This window comes from Leuciscus leuciscus, assembly GCF_965113295.1.
Source record: "Leuciscus leuciscus genome assembly, chromosome: 15".
Classification (NCBI taxonomy): Eukaryota; Metazoa; Chordata; class Actinopteri; order Cypriniformes; family Leuciscidae; genus Leuciscus; species Leuciscus leuciscus.
The window spans coordinates 34,811,064-34,826,437 of NC_138739.1; the positions used below are offsets into that span (position 1 = coordinate 34,811,064).

A 15,374-nucleotide genomic window follows, 5' to 3' on the forward strand; every position below is an offset into this window, starting at 1 on the left:
TTATTTAAAATTATTCTTATATATCCCATAAAAAAAATAAAAATAATAAGTTGTGGAGTAGCATGTACTTTTATTCAATATGAGCCTGTAAAAGCTTTTAGTCACTGGAAAATCAGCAGCAATTATTGAGCATATTTTGAGTAGCTGTTTTACATGCTTCTGGCTGTAGTTGAGTGTCTCTTTAGGGCACTTCAAGCAGATGAAGTGTCACTTCTACAGCTGTTCTCTCAGTTAAAGTGTGTATCTCCTGCCCGCCCATCTCCATGTTCTGTCATGGGACAGGTAAATAATTCAAAACTTCAAGCCGTATCAGATGTGGACTCCTCTCTCTCTCTCTCTTACTCGCCCTCTCTCTCTCCCTATAATAGGCATAAACAAGGACCTGAAAAAGCCATTACAGACATAAGGAGAGTGTTATCACACAAAGAATAACTACAGCGTGAAAACTTTCACCGTCACAGGTGCGTAAAGCCGTCTCAAGTGTTTCTCTGTAAATGTTTTCGACATCTGGAGTTGATTGTACATTGTTCATTGTTGCTTTGCGTAGCGTTAACGTTACGTGTGTATTTTCCAACAGAAACATGATGTCTGGTGTGAACAGTGACCTTCTGCACAGATCAACTTTGAGTGTTTATAATGTGAGTTTTCTGTTACTCTCATTTAAGTTGAGATCAAATGAGAATCCTCATTAATTATTAACATTATTACACGGCTCTCTGGAATACTTGATTGTGATTGGTCAGTCGTGACGCTCTGTGGTCGATATTTTGTAAATGAAAGCACTAAAATGTATTATCAATCATTTTCCCAGGCCACCGATTTCAAACGTATCTGAGCTAGTGTCATGTCTCTCGTATCACTCTTCAGTCTTTTATCACATTATAAAATAATTTTGAATTAAACCTCAATATTTTATGTTTATTTATTAGCCTTGTAATGAGCAGGAAACTGTACAGACAGCTGATCATTGATGCTGTTATTTAGAGAGAATAATTAACTGTACATCATCACTTACTAATCATTTAATAATACCCCAGCATGGATATTGACAGTATGATGGTGTTGTTTGGGTTATTCAGAACCTCATGGATCAGTTTAATCCCGGCTTGCAAAAGCTGGTTACTTTAGGAAACAGCTACATCAACGCTTTTCAAGGTGAGCAGATTGTTTGTTTGTGTGTGTTTTCAAATAGACTCCTCAAAGTGTATTGAACTTTTTATTGAAGTACGTTGGGTTGGGTTGTTTTTCGTTTTCTTTTGGGTTGTTTTTTGTTTTCTTTTGGGTTGTTTTTTTTTGTTTTCTTTTGGGTTGTTTTTTGTTTTCTTTTGGGTTGTTTTTTTGTTTTCTTTTGGGTTGTTTTGTTTTGTTTTTGTTTTCTTTTGGGTTTTTTTCTTCTTTTTTCTTTTGGGTTGTTTTGCTTTGCTTTGCTTTGCTTTTTGTTTTTAGTTTTGTTGAATATTGTGTTTTAAAATACGTTGAAAGACGTAATAAAATGGCAACCCTGCTTAAAAACATATTTAAACCAGCCTACAGTATGGTGGTTAGCTAGTCTCCCAGTCTGGTTAGGCTGTTAGTTTGTCTGGTCTGTTTTTATGGTTTCAGAGGACACTTTATTAGTTTTGTAGGCTAAAGACCAGCCAAACACCAGCTTGACCAGGCTGGAAATCCAGCAAACCAACACATGCTGGTTTTAGCTGTTATTATCATCAGGGAATGCTGAAAAAATGGTCTAAATTGACTATACTTTTGTGTATGTGTGTGTATCAAAGCTTTGACTCTGACAAGTGAGGCCTACTTCAGCGCTCTTGCTAAGATGGGCGACCAAGCTCTCAACACATTATCATCCAGATCACTTGGTAAGACTCAAGATGTGTGTTTTTGTGTCTCTAAATCAATGCCAGTTGGGCAGATTGTGCAGCAAGATGTCCATAGAGTTTCTATCTGTACTTTCTGGCTGTCTCAGAGCTTGTTTGTCCTTCAGACAATAGATGTTTCAGCAAATGGTGTCCAGTGGCAGATGCTTCCTCTCCTCTGTCATAAAACACAAGATTTGGCTCGGCGAAACCCTCGGCTCACTGCCCATGTAATGAGTTTTCATTCCAGTCATACGCGCAGAGCGCCATGGCATGATGAGCATCAGAACAAAAAATGTAGGGGCTTAAAGATGGAACAGCATGAATAAAATAAATAAAGAGTAAATATCATTGAAATTACTACAGGCTTATAAACCTGAATGTGACAGGTGTGTGTGCGAGTGTGTGTGGGTGTGTGTGTTAGAGATCAGGTGTCCATGTGAGCATTGAGACATGCATTATTGATGCATGGTCTCATTGTTTCACCCCTTCAAATTCATTGATTCACCTCAGCACGTTACACTCATCATTACGATGCACATGTTCATAAAAGAAGACTAAAAAGTACCGTGTTTTTTTTGGACTAGCTACATGATAAATGTTGGGACTTAAAATGAACTAATATAATTAGGTATAATTATACATATTTGTAATTCTAATAAATCATAATTATAATTAACCAAAAATCATAATATAAGAATGATTAATTAATAACTTACAAGAATTATTACCAGTTCAATTGAATCACTGTAATATTTAATTTATTTCTTTAATAAAGTCATTAAAATCATTTACTCGCCCTCATGTCATTATTATTTTTATTCTGAGGAACACAAAAGAAGATATTTTGAGAAATATTTTAGTGTTTTTATTTTTTGTCCATACACTGAAAGTCAATGGGGTCCAAAACAACATTTTTGGACCCCATTGACTTTCTTTTTATGGGCAAAAACATTCTTCAAAATATCTTCTTTTGTATTTGGCTGCAGAAGGACTACATTAGGGTGGGTAAATTATTTAGAAAAATTGAAATGAAAAATTCAGTGGCAAATTACTAGTTTTAGTCTCTTGGTTTGTTACGTCTCGACTGCGTTAACTTACACAACTGACTGAACAAACACAACAGTCTCCAATCAATGATACTGTATGATATTAACATCCTTTACAAAAACCTACTCTTCCATTTCTGCTCTTATTAAATATGTATTCTTAATGAATTATTGAATGAATGTATTTGTTTGTTTCCCAGGTGACGTGTTGATTCAGATATCAGAGACCCAGCGGAAGCTGACGGCTGAAGTGGAGGGTGTGGTAAGTTAAAAATGTAAGTCTTTCTGTCTGATTGGATTCAGAAACCGTCTCCAACTTTACTGTCTGTTTGCTGGTCCTGGTCCAGTTCCGCTGGTTCCATGTGGAGGTTCTGCAGGCCATGGACAAGAACGTGAAACTGGATGAGGAATACATTGAAGTGAGTCTGAACCATCTATTGAGATATGTGTGTGTGTATATATTGGAGCTGATGTAGTGTGTGTGTGTGTGTATAGGGCAGTCGTAGAGTGTATGAATTGGAGGTGAGGAATCAGGCTGCTGCTCTGGAGCGACAGCTTAGACGGGGTGCGTTCAGAGACTCACTGGTAAGATCTCAAGTTTGTGTTCATTTGTGTGTATTTGTGGGTCGATGTTATTTTGGTTTCTGAATAGAGAAGTCATCCATGTCATCAGCCTTAGTTTCCCTTCACTACAAAGTTTTAGCCAAGTATTGCACTCAGTGTTAATTGAATGTCAGGTAACACTTTATTTTAAAGTGATGTTACACGTTATTATGTGTACTTACTATGGTAATAACAGAAGTATACATAATTACAAGTAACTAAGTGTAACTCTATAGTAAGTTCATGTAGTTAATTAATATTACACAGTACTTATTTGAGTAGGTACAATGTAACTACGTCACCTTAAAATAAAGTGTAACCGAATTACATTTCTTGCTGATTCTTGCCGAATTACATTTTTATCGCTAAAGGTCACCATTTCGCTGTATTGTTATTTGCTCATTTTACTGTAGTATCCAATTTTATCGGAAGGTGAATCATGTTAGCTTTACTGTCTTTATCGTGGTTGTCGCTGCATCTGCACATTATCAGTAGTCAATGTTGTTCATGTCGACGGAAATTGTGAACTCTCTTTGAAAATAAAACTATCTTGGTGAATTTTTTTTATGTATACGATATTTTGCTTAATACAAATTATTGTTTGAAACAGTTCCACCTATATTAAAAATACACTGTTTCATCCATTATTTGTGCTCTGTTTTTGTGAAATGTAGAATATTTAGTTTTTAACAGTCAATTGTAATATAAGCTGCGTCCCAATTCAGAGGCTGCATCCTTTGAAGGCCGGTTGTGTCACCGCGGCGCGACGAAGACTGTCCCAATTCAAAGGCTCCTTCAAATGCGTCCTTTGTTTCGTGTGAAAGTGATAAAATCGATGGATCCTTCGCGGCCTTGCGTACCCCAGAATTCATTGCGCATTTTTTTATGAAAATGGCAGATTTCACTTTTAAATGTAAGTAGTTGGGTTTAACATCGTTGTCGTGTAAACGTACCCTTAATCTCAGTTGAGTCCAAAATAATCTGACATTAGCATGTTGCTAAAATAACAACTCAATAATCTAACAAACTCTTACCAATCTCAATTGATTCTAATAGAGTTTGACGTTAACATGTTGTTACGCTAATATCTCAGTACTCTAACAAACTCTTAACAATCTCAACTGATTCTAATAGAGTTTGACATTAACATGTTGTTACGCTAATATCTCAGTACTCTAACAAACTCTTAATTCTAATAGAGTTTGACGTTAACATGTTTTTACGCTAACGACTCAATGTTCTAACAAACTCTTAACAATCTCAACTGATTCTAATAGAGTTTGACGTTGTCATGTTACGTTAACGACTCAGTGTTTTTACAAACCTTTCATCTCAGTTGAGTCCAGAAGAGTCTGACATTAGTATATTGCTAAGCTAACAACTCAATTATCTAACAAATTCTTAACTATCTCAACTGATTCTAATAGAGTTTGACATTAACATGGTGTTACGTTAATATCTCAGTACTCTAACAAACTCTTACCAATCTCAACTGATTCTAATAGAGTTTGCCTTTATCATGTTACATTAACGACTCAGTGTTCTTACAAACCTTTCATCTCAGTTGAGTCCAGAAGAGTCTGACATTAGCATATGGCTAAGCTAACAACTCAATAATCTAACAAACTCTTACCTATCTCAACTGATTCTAATAGAGTTTGACGTTAACATGTTGTTACGCTAATATCTCAGTACTCTAACAAACTCTTAACAATCTCAACTGATTCTAATAGAGTTTGGCGTTATCATGTTACGTTAACAACTTAATGTTCTTACAACCTTTAATCTCAGTTGAGTCCAGAAGAGTCTGACATTAGCATATTGCTAAGCTAACCACTAAATGCTCTAACAAACAATCTCAGTTGATTCCAATAGAGTATTGAGTTTTTAGCTTAGCAACATTCTAATGTCAAACTCTATTGGTTAGTCGAATCTTGTGTACTTCCTATTTGTGTAGTGTTTGTATGTTGTCTTAAGGGTTGTTTTGTAGAAATCAACTGGGAGTCATTGATTTTCAATAGCAAATGACGAATTTAGTCAACAACGACCTTTGGCAATGTGACAAAGTTGAGTTCAACTTTTTCGCAATGTGAGTGAAGACTAGGTTTTGGAGCAGGATCTGTGTCTCAGTTCTTGTATCTGTGCGTTTGCAGGAGGGCAGCGAGTACATGCAGTACCTGAGGCAGAGCCAGCATGAAATCCTTAAAGAGGAGGAAAGGAGGTATCGTTTCCTGGCTGAAAAGCATTGCGGACTTACACAGTCACTACTATACCTTATCAACAAGGTACAGCTGCTTTCCACTGGAGTTCATTTGCAGTGTCCACTCAGTCATACAGATACTCTTTCCAGTTCCTTCCAAAGCTTATCAGCCCACTGACTGCACAACCATTTCTCCATGTGTTGACAGACGGGAGTATCTCTCCAGCAGAGAGCAGATGGATGGAAAGAAAAAGTCAGCGAGAGCAGAAGTTCCAGACCTCGAACGCCCACTCCATCAGATCAAGAAGCTCAGGTGACACTGGAATGATGGGAATGAGGAGTAAATACTCCATGTTCCCCCACTTTTTCATGCTCTTTTCGGCTAACTGCCTAGCGCAGACATTTCCACAATCACATAATGTGAACAGATGGGTAGCTTTGTGTGGCGTAGAGTCCAAAATTACCTTTTTATCACATCTGTTCATTGTGGGTGAATTTACAAGCCATGAAATTGTGTTTTGCATTACTTAAAAGTAATGAAACGCTGTTTGCAGCACTCAAATAGAGTTCGAGTTTTTTTACATTCTACTAAAAGATTATAAAGATAAATAGGCCTATTGTGTTTACTTGGAATAATGGGTTACACTTTATTTTTAGGTGTCATTGTTACTCTGTAATTATATATTTAATTAGAGTAATATTAATTAACTACATGTACTTACTATAGGGTTAGGGTAGGATTAGGATTTGGTTGAAGGGTTAGTTGCATGTAATTATGCATAATTAATTAACTGTTATTGTACATGTATCTAATGTAACAAGGACACTGTAAAATAAAGTGTTACCTAATGTACATCGATGGATTGAACTTGTAAGTAAATAGTTCATTTATTTGTTGATTTTCTGTAAAATGTCAACTAGCAAAAGAATAATTAGAAGATTGTGTCACCTTTGGAGATTTTTTTTTATATACTATCAATATAAAATATATATATATATAAAAATAGTTAATAGTATCGTATAATGTATGTTGTTTCCATTACTAATGGACCATTCACACAGACTGTGATGACACATCGAACGAAGTTTTTAACATCGTAGCGAACAAGTAGTTTTATATTTATTAAATAATGTACATATTTATCACTATTCTGTTATAATAACAAATAAATAAATCTTCTTTTGTAAAGTAAAGAAACCCTAATGTGGATTTGTTTTTTTTCTTTTGCTATTGGAGCAAATGGGAACGCAAAAATTATATTTGTTGTAGTTTCTGTTCATCACTATAGAAGTTTACCCATCCATGACAACTTCCACTTCTGAGAACCCCAGAAATGGGGAAAGGGTCCATGAAGGGTCCCGAAAATTACTTTCCATTTACGTTGCAAAACCAATTTTTACTCTTATTTCACGCTTGTTGAGTGTTGTTTAGAAGCCTGGTAACACTAAGATTGATGTCTGTCTTGATGTTTCTTGCAGTTAAAGAGTTCTCTGGGCTCTCTGCTGCAGACTGGAGACCGAGAAATGGACCGTGAGCCGCTGGGCAGAGTGCCCTCCAGAGGTCTGGAGGCTCAGTACTGCTCATGTCCGAACTTTAGCTGCATTTCAGTCCAATTTTTTTATGCACTTCCCTTGCTAACTTCCCTCCGTCTCGTTCGCACGTCATTGCTTACGTTGGACGAGTGCCCACTACTGGCGAAACTTTTGAAATGTGTTTAATTGGAACTTGTTTGAAGCCGATTTATTATTTACAAATTGTTTTCCCTTATGAATTTGTTTTATGCACCATTATATAGAGATGCTTAGGCTGAAAATGAACAATATACTGTATCTGAAAAAAAAAGAAAAAAAAAGTAGCTACAAGTATTATGTGGTTGAATGTCAAAATAACTCCAATAACATACACTAGAGTTTTGTGGGGTTGGGGCTAAATTAAGCCTTACAAGTGTGTTGCATTGTGGTCTATGGATCTGCCTGAAGTGTACATATTCATATTGAGTATACCGTCCAAATAAACTTCAAAATGGCGGTGGGGAAGTTCTTAGGGAAGTTAAAGAGTGTATGTTTAAAAGTGGAGTTAAATTGATCCTAATGTTCTGTTGAGATTGACTTGTATTAATATTTAAGATTCCGGGGACCCCCCAATTACTGTATGTTCAAAATAAAATGTATTTTTCAAGTTATTAAAATCCTTGGGGTCTCAATGAGTGGTTTAAATGTTCTTCTCTCCTTCTGTCTACATCTCTTCACAGCCCCGTCTCCTCTCCCCAGTCGTTCCCGCTCCAGCTCTGTAGGAGAGTCTCTGGGTCTGGGAGGCGGGCGCTCCATGAGGGCCATCGTGTCCCACCCCGCTTCATCCAACCCGGTCCTGCTGCCGTTCTCCCGTGGTGACGTGCTGACCGTGCTCATCCCAGAACCACGCAACGGTTGGCTGTACGGACGCCACGACTCAAGCCTCCGGTGAGAGCGTCTACCGTCAGTATCATGGCTAAGTCAAGTCGCTGGAAACTCCTTAGCCTTGTTTTTCTTTGTTTCTTTTTTAGTCAAGGTTGGTTTCCTGCTGCCTATGTGGCATCCGTTGAAGACTTTGTACCTTTGGGCTCAAGGTAGAGTTGAGTGTTAAATTGTAGCTACTTATAAATTGACAAAATTTGAGATTAACATCTTGACGTTTTCAGTTGTACGTCGCACCGAAGCCACAGCATGAACAACCTCCTGGAGCCAACCAGCCAATCAGAGCATTCAGACACCCAGAGCTACAGTGACAGCCCGTCCCCAGCGGTGCCTATGCGTCGAGCGTCGGCGGATCTTCGCTCATACTCTCCCCTGCCCGAAAAGAAGGCGGAGTCTAACAACGAGGTCAAGACCAGCCAGAAAACCTACCATGAGATCCCGCCCCCAGCCCAACCACTCCGCCGTGGATCGGCTGACATTCGACCAATATCCCCTCTCCCTGACAGGAGGGCGGAGTCTCATTTTGAGAGCAAAGTAGAGCACAAAAATACGAATGAACTCGCGCTTCCAGCTCCAACCCTTCTACACTCTCCTCTCCCCGAGAGAAAGACCGAATCAACCTCAGAGGTGACTGTTTCGCGAAATCCACACTGTAGTTTTCAAAATTTCACCAAAATTTTTAATTCATTCGTTTAAAACGACCTTCTTTGCATGCTAGGTTAATTTTATGTTAGATAATTGTTCAAACAACAGGAACATAGGCATCAGAAACCGAAAGTGAATTTTCATGGAATGTGCTGTTAGTTTGGAAAAGAATTTGCCGATTCATTCAGATTCAGGTTCTTGTTGAAACTCTCAATTGACTTTTTCTTGGTTAAAGTTGGTGATGTCTCAGGGTGTGTTTGCACTTGTCAAGTTTGGTTCTATTAAAACTAACTCATGTGCGATTGCTCTGTTAGTGCGGTTCAATTGAATAAGTGTGAACGCTGGCATCTGAACCCTAGTGCATTAAACAACAGGACCGAGACGCTGAAAAGATGGGTCTCCCCAAACAAACTCTGGTGCGGTTCGACTGAAATATGAACACAACATGGACCAAAGACATGTGAACGAACCAAAAACAAGAAGATGAGACCCTAAAAAGGACAGAATGCTCAGTCATACCTGTTTTTCTCATCATAGTCGTGATGTTGTCCATCACAGTTCAGTACAGGCATCAGAACCACGTCGTCTCGCAGCAGATCTGTGTGTGTGTGTGTGTGTGACGGAGGGATTCCTGACGCTGTTTTGACTCCTTTACACATTTTATAAGCTCTTCGCGAGTTCTCAGCTGCTCAAAATACCATCATATGTAGCTACGCACACACAGTGAGTGCATTTATCCCAGAACACAGTATTGTTTTGGATGTTCGATAAGTTCAGACGCAAAAAATACGCCATAAAAGCCTTTTTTTGTATGGTATCTTTAGGCTCCGTCTTAAAAAGTGACAGTGTGAACGCTAAGCGAACCAGGACTAACTGTTCACACTTGTAGTTTGGTTCGCTTGGTCCTGGTCCGCTTAGCATTCACATTGGCATTTTTATCACCGAACCTAGGGCATAGGGATACATTCACAACCTGATTGGTCGGCTTTTATGACATATATTTTGCTCGTGAAGAGCTTATAAAATGTGTAAAGGAGTCAAACAGCGTCAGGAATCCCCCCGTCAAACACACACAAACACAAATCTGCGCGAGACGACGTGGTTCTGATGCCTGTACTGAACTGTGATGGTCAACATCACGACTATGATGAGAAACAGCAGGTATGACTGAGCATTCTGTCCTTTTTAGGGTCTCATCTTCCTGTTTTTGGTTCATTCACATGTCTTTGGTCCATGTTGCGTTCATATTTCAGTCGAACCGCACCAGAGTTTGTTTGGAAGCGGAGCGAGACCCATCTTTTCAGTGTCTCGGTCCTCTTGTTTGATGCACCAGGGTTCAGATGGCAGCGTTCACAATGAACCGAACTAACAGAGCAATCGCACCAGAGTTAGTTTTAATCCAACCAAGCCTGACAAGTGTAAACACACCCTCATTTTCTTTTTTGGTCCGGACCAAAAGAACCAGGAGAACCCGAACTACAAGTCTGAACGCACCCTGTCATGTTTTGTGTCATTTTGAGTGCCATTGTAAACCCTTTTCCATGTCCACAGAGGCCAACTACTCATGGACAACCACCAGAGCACCCTCTTTTTCCCAGGTATTACACACGTTATCATTTTCAAAAGAAGAGTAGAACATTTTTTAGAATAGAAATTGCAAACTTATATTACCTTTATGTGTATTCATACATAAGGGGAGTATTTCAGTAAAATACTGATTAAAATAAAATAGTATTATTAATGTAAAAAAAAAATTTATGAGAATCACCATGAATTCAATTTTTACGTTACGATCACGAGAATTTTGGTGCAAATGTGCTAAATTCGCAATTTAGTGGCAAGTAAGTAATGACCTTTTTTTCCTCTTCTTTTATTCTAGAGGATCAAATCCTTTTGCCACCGTGAAGCTCCGGCCCACAGTCACCAACGACAGATCGGGACCACGGATTCACTGACAACACCTGTCACAAAAAAACATCACCTGCACTCTGACTGGTTCAGAGTCTGTACTAACTTGATTTGTTGATAAGTATACAATTTAAGTCAACTTTAATATTAGAATGAAAAGGATTCTTTTTAAAATTTATTTAAAGGCACTTTTTAAACTAAATTTAGTATTTAATTTGATGGCTATACCCAGTTGTGTAGCGACAATCTCTCAGTGCATTATTCACATTTTTCTTTCAGCTAAATGGAGTTAGCTAAATCATTTAAAGAGGGTTTTATCAGGAGAAATGGATTCACACATACTATTAAAACATCCTCCAAAAAGGCCAAACGTTAATGTTTTATATTAGATTGACACATCAACAACACTTACAAACACGTAAAAGAAGGTAAAATGGTCATAAAAACTAAACTGACTGTTTTTCAAACAAAACATCTTGGCTAACGTAAGAGAGAATATCGTAGGAAAAGTATATGGCCCCTTTAAATTCACAATACTTTCAGATTGTGTTATGCTTTATGGTGTTAAGTCTGATCACTTGGTTTGTTTTCATGTGTGCATCTGTCTGAATGTTGTGTATTTGATAGGTATTATAATCTGTGTATGTTTAGAGTGGTTTTTTTTAATAGGTTTAGCACAAATTTCATGTGTTTAGGTGTTTTTCAGCACAATTATTTATTTATTACAAAGGAATAAATCATGTATTTATTGTGTGTACTTTTGCGTTGGATTGTGCCTCTCAAGGTGAGCATCAATATTTAGTGATTTTGGTCATTTTAGGGTTGTTAATTGAATGCGATTAATAGGGGGAAAAAGAATAAATTAGCACAATTAATGACCCTTGACCCATACGTAAAATCTGTAATTCCATGGCTGCAATTTAGTTCATTTTAGTAAAATGTATTGAATTGACAACCCTACTTTTGTCAAATAATTCAAGATTAAGAGATGGAATGTAATACACTCTGCATTAGCGGAGTCAATGAAATAAATGAAAACCGCAGTGTTTTTTTTTTCTCAACGCATGGCTTTATTTTATCTCTCTTCAATATTTTTTTCTCTCATTTCGTCTAATCCTTCTTTTCATATATTCATCGTGTTCAGTGGCTCTAACACAATAGAGGAGCGAAATAGGGAAGGGATGACAGATGGAGCTAGATAAGGAGAAGAAAGGAGCATTTTGAGGCATAAACAGAAAGAAACGTGCCAAAATGAACAAAAAATTAGAGATGGCTGGTGAAAGCAGTACAGGAATCTCCAGGTTTTTAGGAGAGATGTTGTTAGCTAACTAAAATCTACAGAGATTGTATATATAAAAAAAGAAAAGGTAAATAAATAAATGTGGTATAAGGAGGCGGTTGTGCTCCTGGCTCGTGGCAGGATGTGTAGAGACGTACAATATGATTGGCTGTAGGTATTCACAGGAGAGTAGTGGTGTAAAGGGTTGCCAAATATTGACGATTTACTCGTGCACCAAAGCTTCAAATTCTGAAAGAAAATAGCAGGTGACTGTGGATTAGACTACTTTTTTTATCATTCTTGACAAGTTCTTGTATGTTCAAGTTCAAGTATGTGGGACAATGTTTTATAATGGCAGAGTTTAATTTTTAGAGGTACTGTTCCTTTAAGAGTGCTTGTTCTCTCACCATCTATGCCAATTTTCCCATCTCCATCCTTGTCGGCAGCAGCGAGGAATGCTTTGGTCTCCTTATCGGTAAGATCTCTGCCATCTGCAGCAAAACCCTTCAGCACAAACCTATCCAAGAGAAGAGATAAAACTCAATCTGGCAACCCAGGTCACAGCTTGAACACAACAGTTAAGCGACCGAATTTAAATACTCTTGAAAACTGTTCTAGTGTGCGAGTTAAGATGATAAAAGATGAGGACTATAACAATAAAGTTAACTATAAAGTTTTAATAATCATTCTAATTCTGTGAGAATAGGTAAGTCCACATTACAATAACAATATCGTTGAAATCACTTTCAGAATGATTTCTTCCAGCTGAACTATAAAAACATTAACAGCCAATCAGAATCCATCCTTCTTTAAAGAGCTCGAGTATTTAAAGTGGCAGACGACAAAGCTTATAATAAACAGAAAGCTGTTGTGTGTTGTGGACACTAATATAGTTTATAGTTATTGTTCTTACTTAGGTTTGGTTTAAACCACCCAATCTGTTTTAATTTGTATCATGAATTGTTCATTCATTTAACTAATTGAATTAATGAGATATCCATTAATATTTTAAAAATTCTGTTTGGTAGTTGTTAACGAACAAAAAAAAGGTCTACCCTGATGGCTCTCTGCAGAATTCTTACCTTAGGGACAGTTCACCCAAAAATTAACTAGGCTACTGTACATTGGACCCCATTGACTTCCATAGTTTTTTTTTTTTTTTTTTTTTTTTTGAAGGGGTCCATCAACTGTTTGGATACCGACATTCTATAAAATATCTTCTTTTGTGTTCAGCAGAAGAAAGAAACTCATACAGGTTTGGAACAACCTGAGGGTGAGTAAATGTTGACAATTAAAACTTTTGGGTGAACCCTTTAAGGCCAATTCTCACCAAGTTCAAAATATAGTTCTAAATATAAAAGAACAGCAGATTCTGTAACGTTAACGGCACAAATAAATTAGATAATTGGAATCACTTTCGTATAAATTTTTCCAGCTGATGAACGATAAAAAACATTGACAGCCAATCAGAATCCGTCCTGCTTTAAAGAGCTTAAGCATTTAAAGCGGCAGATGCAATAACAGAAGCACGTGCTTATAATAAACAGAAAGATATCATCCGCTAATGTGGACGCTAATAAAGTTATCCTTATCTTTATAGTTATCGTTATTGGTGTGAACGGGTCTTTAATTTCAATCTGGCAACCCTGCACATCCCTGCTGTTGGCCAATGATGGACAGTCATGTACTGATAATAATAAGTAATAGGTGGACAAGACTGCTGTCAGAGGCGATATATATAGCAAATCAATGCAAACGGGAATCGCTCTGTGTCCTTGAGGCCAACAAGAGACGGTAATAAAGGTAGAATGAAACACCAACATTGAAGACGGGCCAAAAGACAAAACTAATTTATGGGTCTTGATTCGGAGAGAGTTGGCACAAACATAAAAACACGCAGCCGCTTGTAAAGTGTCTCTCACTTAAGCTCCTCCTCCTCGATGAAGCCGCTGGCGTCCACATCCAGAGCTTGGAAGACCAACTTCACGTTGTCAGCAGACAGAGCCTTCAGTCCCACCACATCAAAGAACTTCTTGTGGTCGAAGCTGTCCGCAGCTGTTTATGAGAAAACACACTTCAGCTGATGGCATTTAATGCTATGTAGCACTGTCAACTACAAAACAATTTCGACTTATGCTTCAGTATGTAAAAACAAACAAAACGGATGTGTACAGTGGAAGTCTTACACCTAAATAATTGTTTTAGTACACACTGTTTGGAAAGTAGGCTATGGCCACAAAATGAAAACATTATACATGTAGGCATGAGGCTATTGTGCTAAAGCACTTACAAAGCTGTCAATGCAAAGTTTTAATGTTCAGAAACATTAGAGCTTTCGCATGATATGCACAAGGATACCAACGCTTTAACATTCTCTTTCAAAAAGAATGTGTTTGCAAAGTTCACAGAGAACTTAAAAGTTTTGCGAGCGAACGCAAAGTTTATCAGGGAACGCAAAGTTTATCAGGGAACGCAAAGTTTATCAGGGAACGCAAACAAACGCAAAAGCATTGAACTATAATTTTTCACATCATCTAAAAAAAATGTCCATCTCCATAGGGGCTTTCGCACCGAGTAGTTCTAGGAACTTAGTTCTAGGAACTAGCCACCAGGGTGGTTCCCCTGAGAACTAATGGTTCCCGAACGTTTTCCTGGTTGCATTCGCACCGCCAGTAGGAACTCAGAAGTCGTAAGCCGCGCTTGTTGTTGTGACCTTAACATAATCATGTTTCTCTTGGTCCCCTCAAAGTTGCGTTGGATTTTCTCCTGAGCGTAAAGGTTAAGAGGCCCGTCTGTCACTGTTTTCCATGTTCGTAGAGTTAGTTTGTGGAGTAAATGTATAGCTATAATCTATGTGTTTACATAGCTTTTTTAAAATGGTGAGTACTGCGTGTGTTCGGCCAATCAACGTACACTAACGTCACGGGTAGTTCCTATAGTGCTGGGTTAGACCCTACTCTGAAGTAGAAGCTAAAGTAGTTCCTCCAAAAGGAGTTCCTAGAACTAAAATCGTTCCTAGTTCCTGCGGTGCGATCCGGGTCCTTTCGCCAATAGTTCTAGGAACTATGAAAAGGCTACGACATATTTTAACTGTTTACGTTAGGAATTACCTCTCATAACCAGATGTTTATCAGCCTGAAAAAGTAGTCCCGTTTTAAAGGATGACTTAGACTTTACTACTCAAATAAACATTTATGAGCTTCACGTTTCTACTTTAAACCTCCCAGAATGTCTTACTCCATAGACTTCCATTACGAGTGCATCGATTTAATATGAATTTTTGCTGTTTTTAAAAAACTGAGGGAATTATTTAATTTTATGTGGAAATCAACTCCATATCCTGTGCCATTCCTGGAACATTATTATTCTAAAGAAAGTGTAAT

General features: G+C 37.8%; 2 protein-coding genes across 4 annotated transcripts in view; one reads left to right on the plus strand and one right to left on the minus strand.

Moving 5' to 3' along the window:
• Positions 1 to 68: 68 nt before the first annotated feature.
• baiap2l2b (BAR/IMD domain containing adaptor protein 2 like 2b) lies at positions 69 to 11,469 on the plus strand. Of its 2 annotated transcripts, XM_082137863.1 has the most exons (15): positions 69 to 461; positions 578 to 638; positions 1,080 to 1,155; positions 1,770 to 1,856; positions 3,103 to 3,164; positions 3,250 to 3,321; positions 3,398 to 3,487; positions 5,659 to 5,790; positions 5,914 to 6,018; positions 7,185 to 7,266; positions 7,958 to 8,165; positions 8,249 to 8,311; positions 8,384 to 8,786; positions 10,356 to 10,402; positions 10,684 to 11,469. In XM_082137863.1, the coding sequence occupies exons 2-15, from the start codon at positions 582 to 584 to the stop codon at positions 10,757 to 10,759; spliced, it is 1,560 nt and encodes a 519-aa protein (XP_081993989.1). In that variant the 5' UTR covers positions 69 to 461; positions 578 to 581; the 3' UTR covers positions 10,760 to 11,469. The 2 variants fall into 2 exon arrangements, with proteins under 2 accessions (XP_081993989.1, XP_081993988.1); XM_082137862.1 differs by lacking the exon at positions 69 to 461 and having other exon boundaries at positions 473 to 638.
• Positions 11,470 to 11,758: 289 nt separating this feature from the next.
• pvalb7 (parvalbumin 7) overlaps positions 11,759 to 15,374 on the minus strand; it is a 31,642-nt gene continuing 28,026 nt past the window's right edge. For both annotated transcript variants that reach the window (XM_082137961.1, XM_082137960.1), the window contains exons 3-5: positions 13,914 to 14,046; positions 12,399 to 12,508; positions 11,759 to 12,240 (exon numbers count right to left, since the gene is read on the minus strand). In XM_082137961.1, the coding sequence (XP_081994087.1) occupies positions 12,215 to 12,240; positions 12,399 to 12,508; positions 13,914 to 14,046 (269 nt within the window). In that variant the 3' untranslated portion in view covers positions 11,759 to 12,214. The remainder of the gene's footprint in view (positions 12,241 to 12,398; positions 12,509 to 13,913; positions 14,047 to 15,374) is intronic.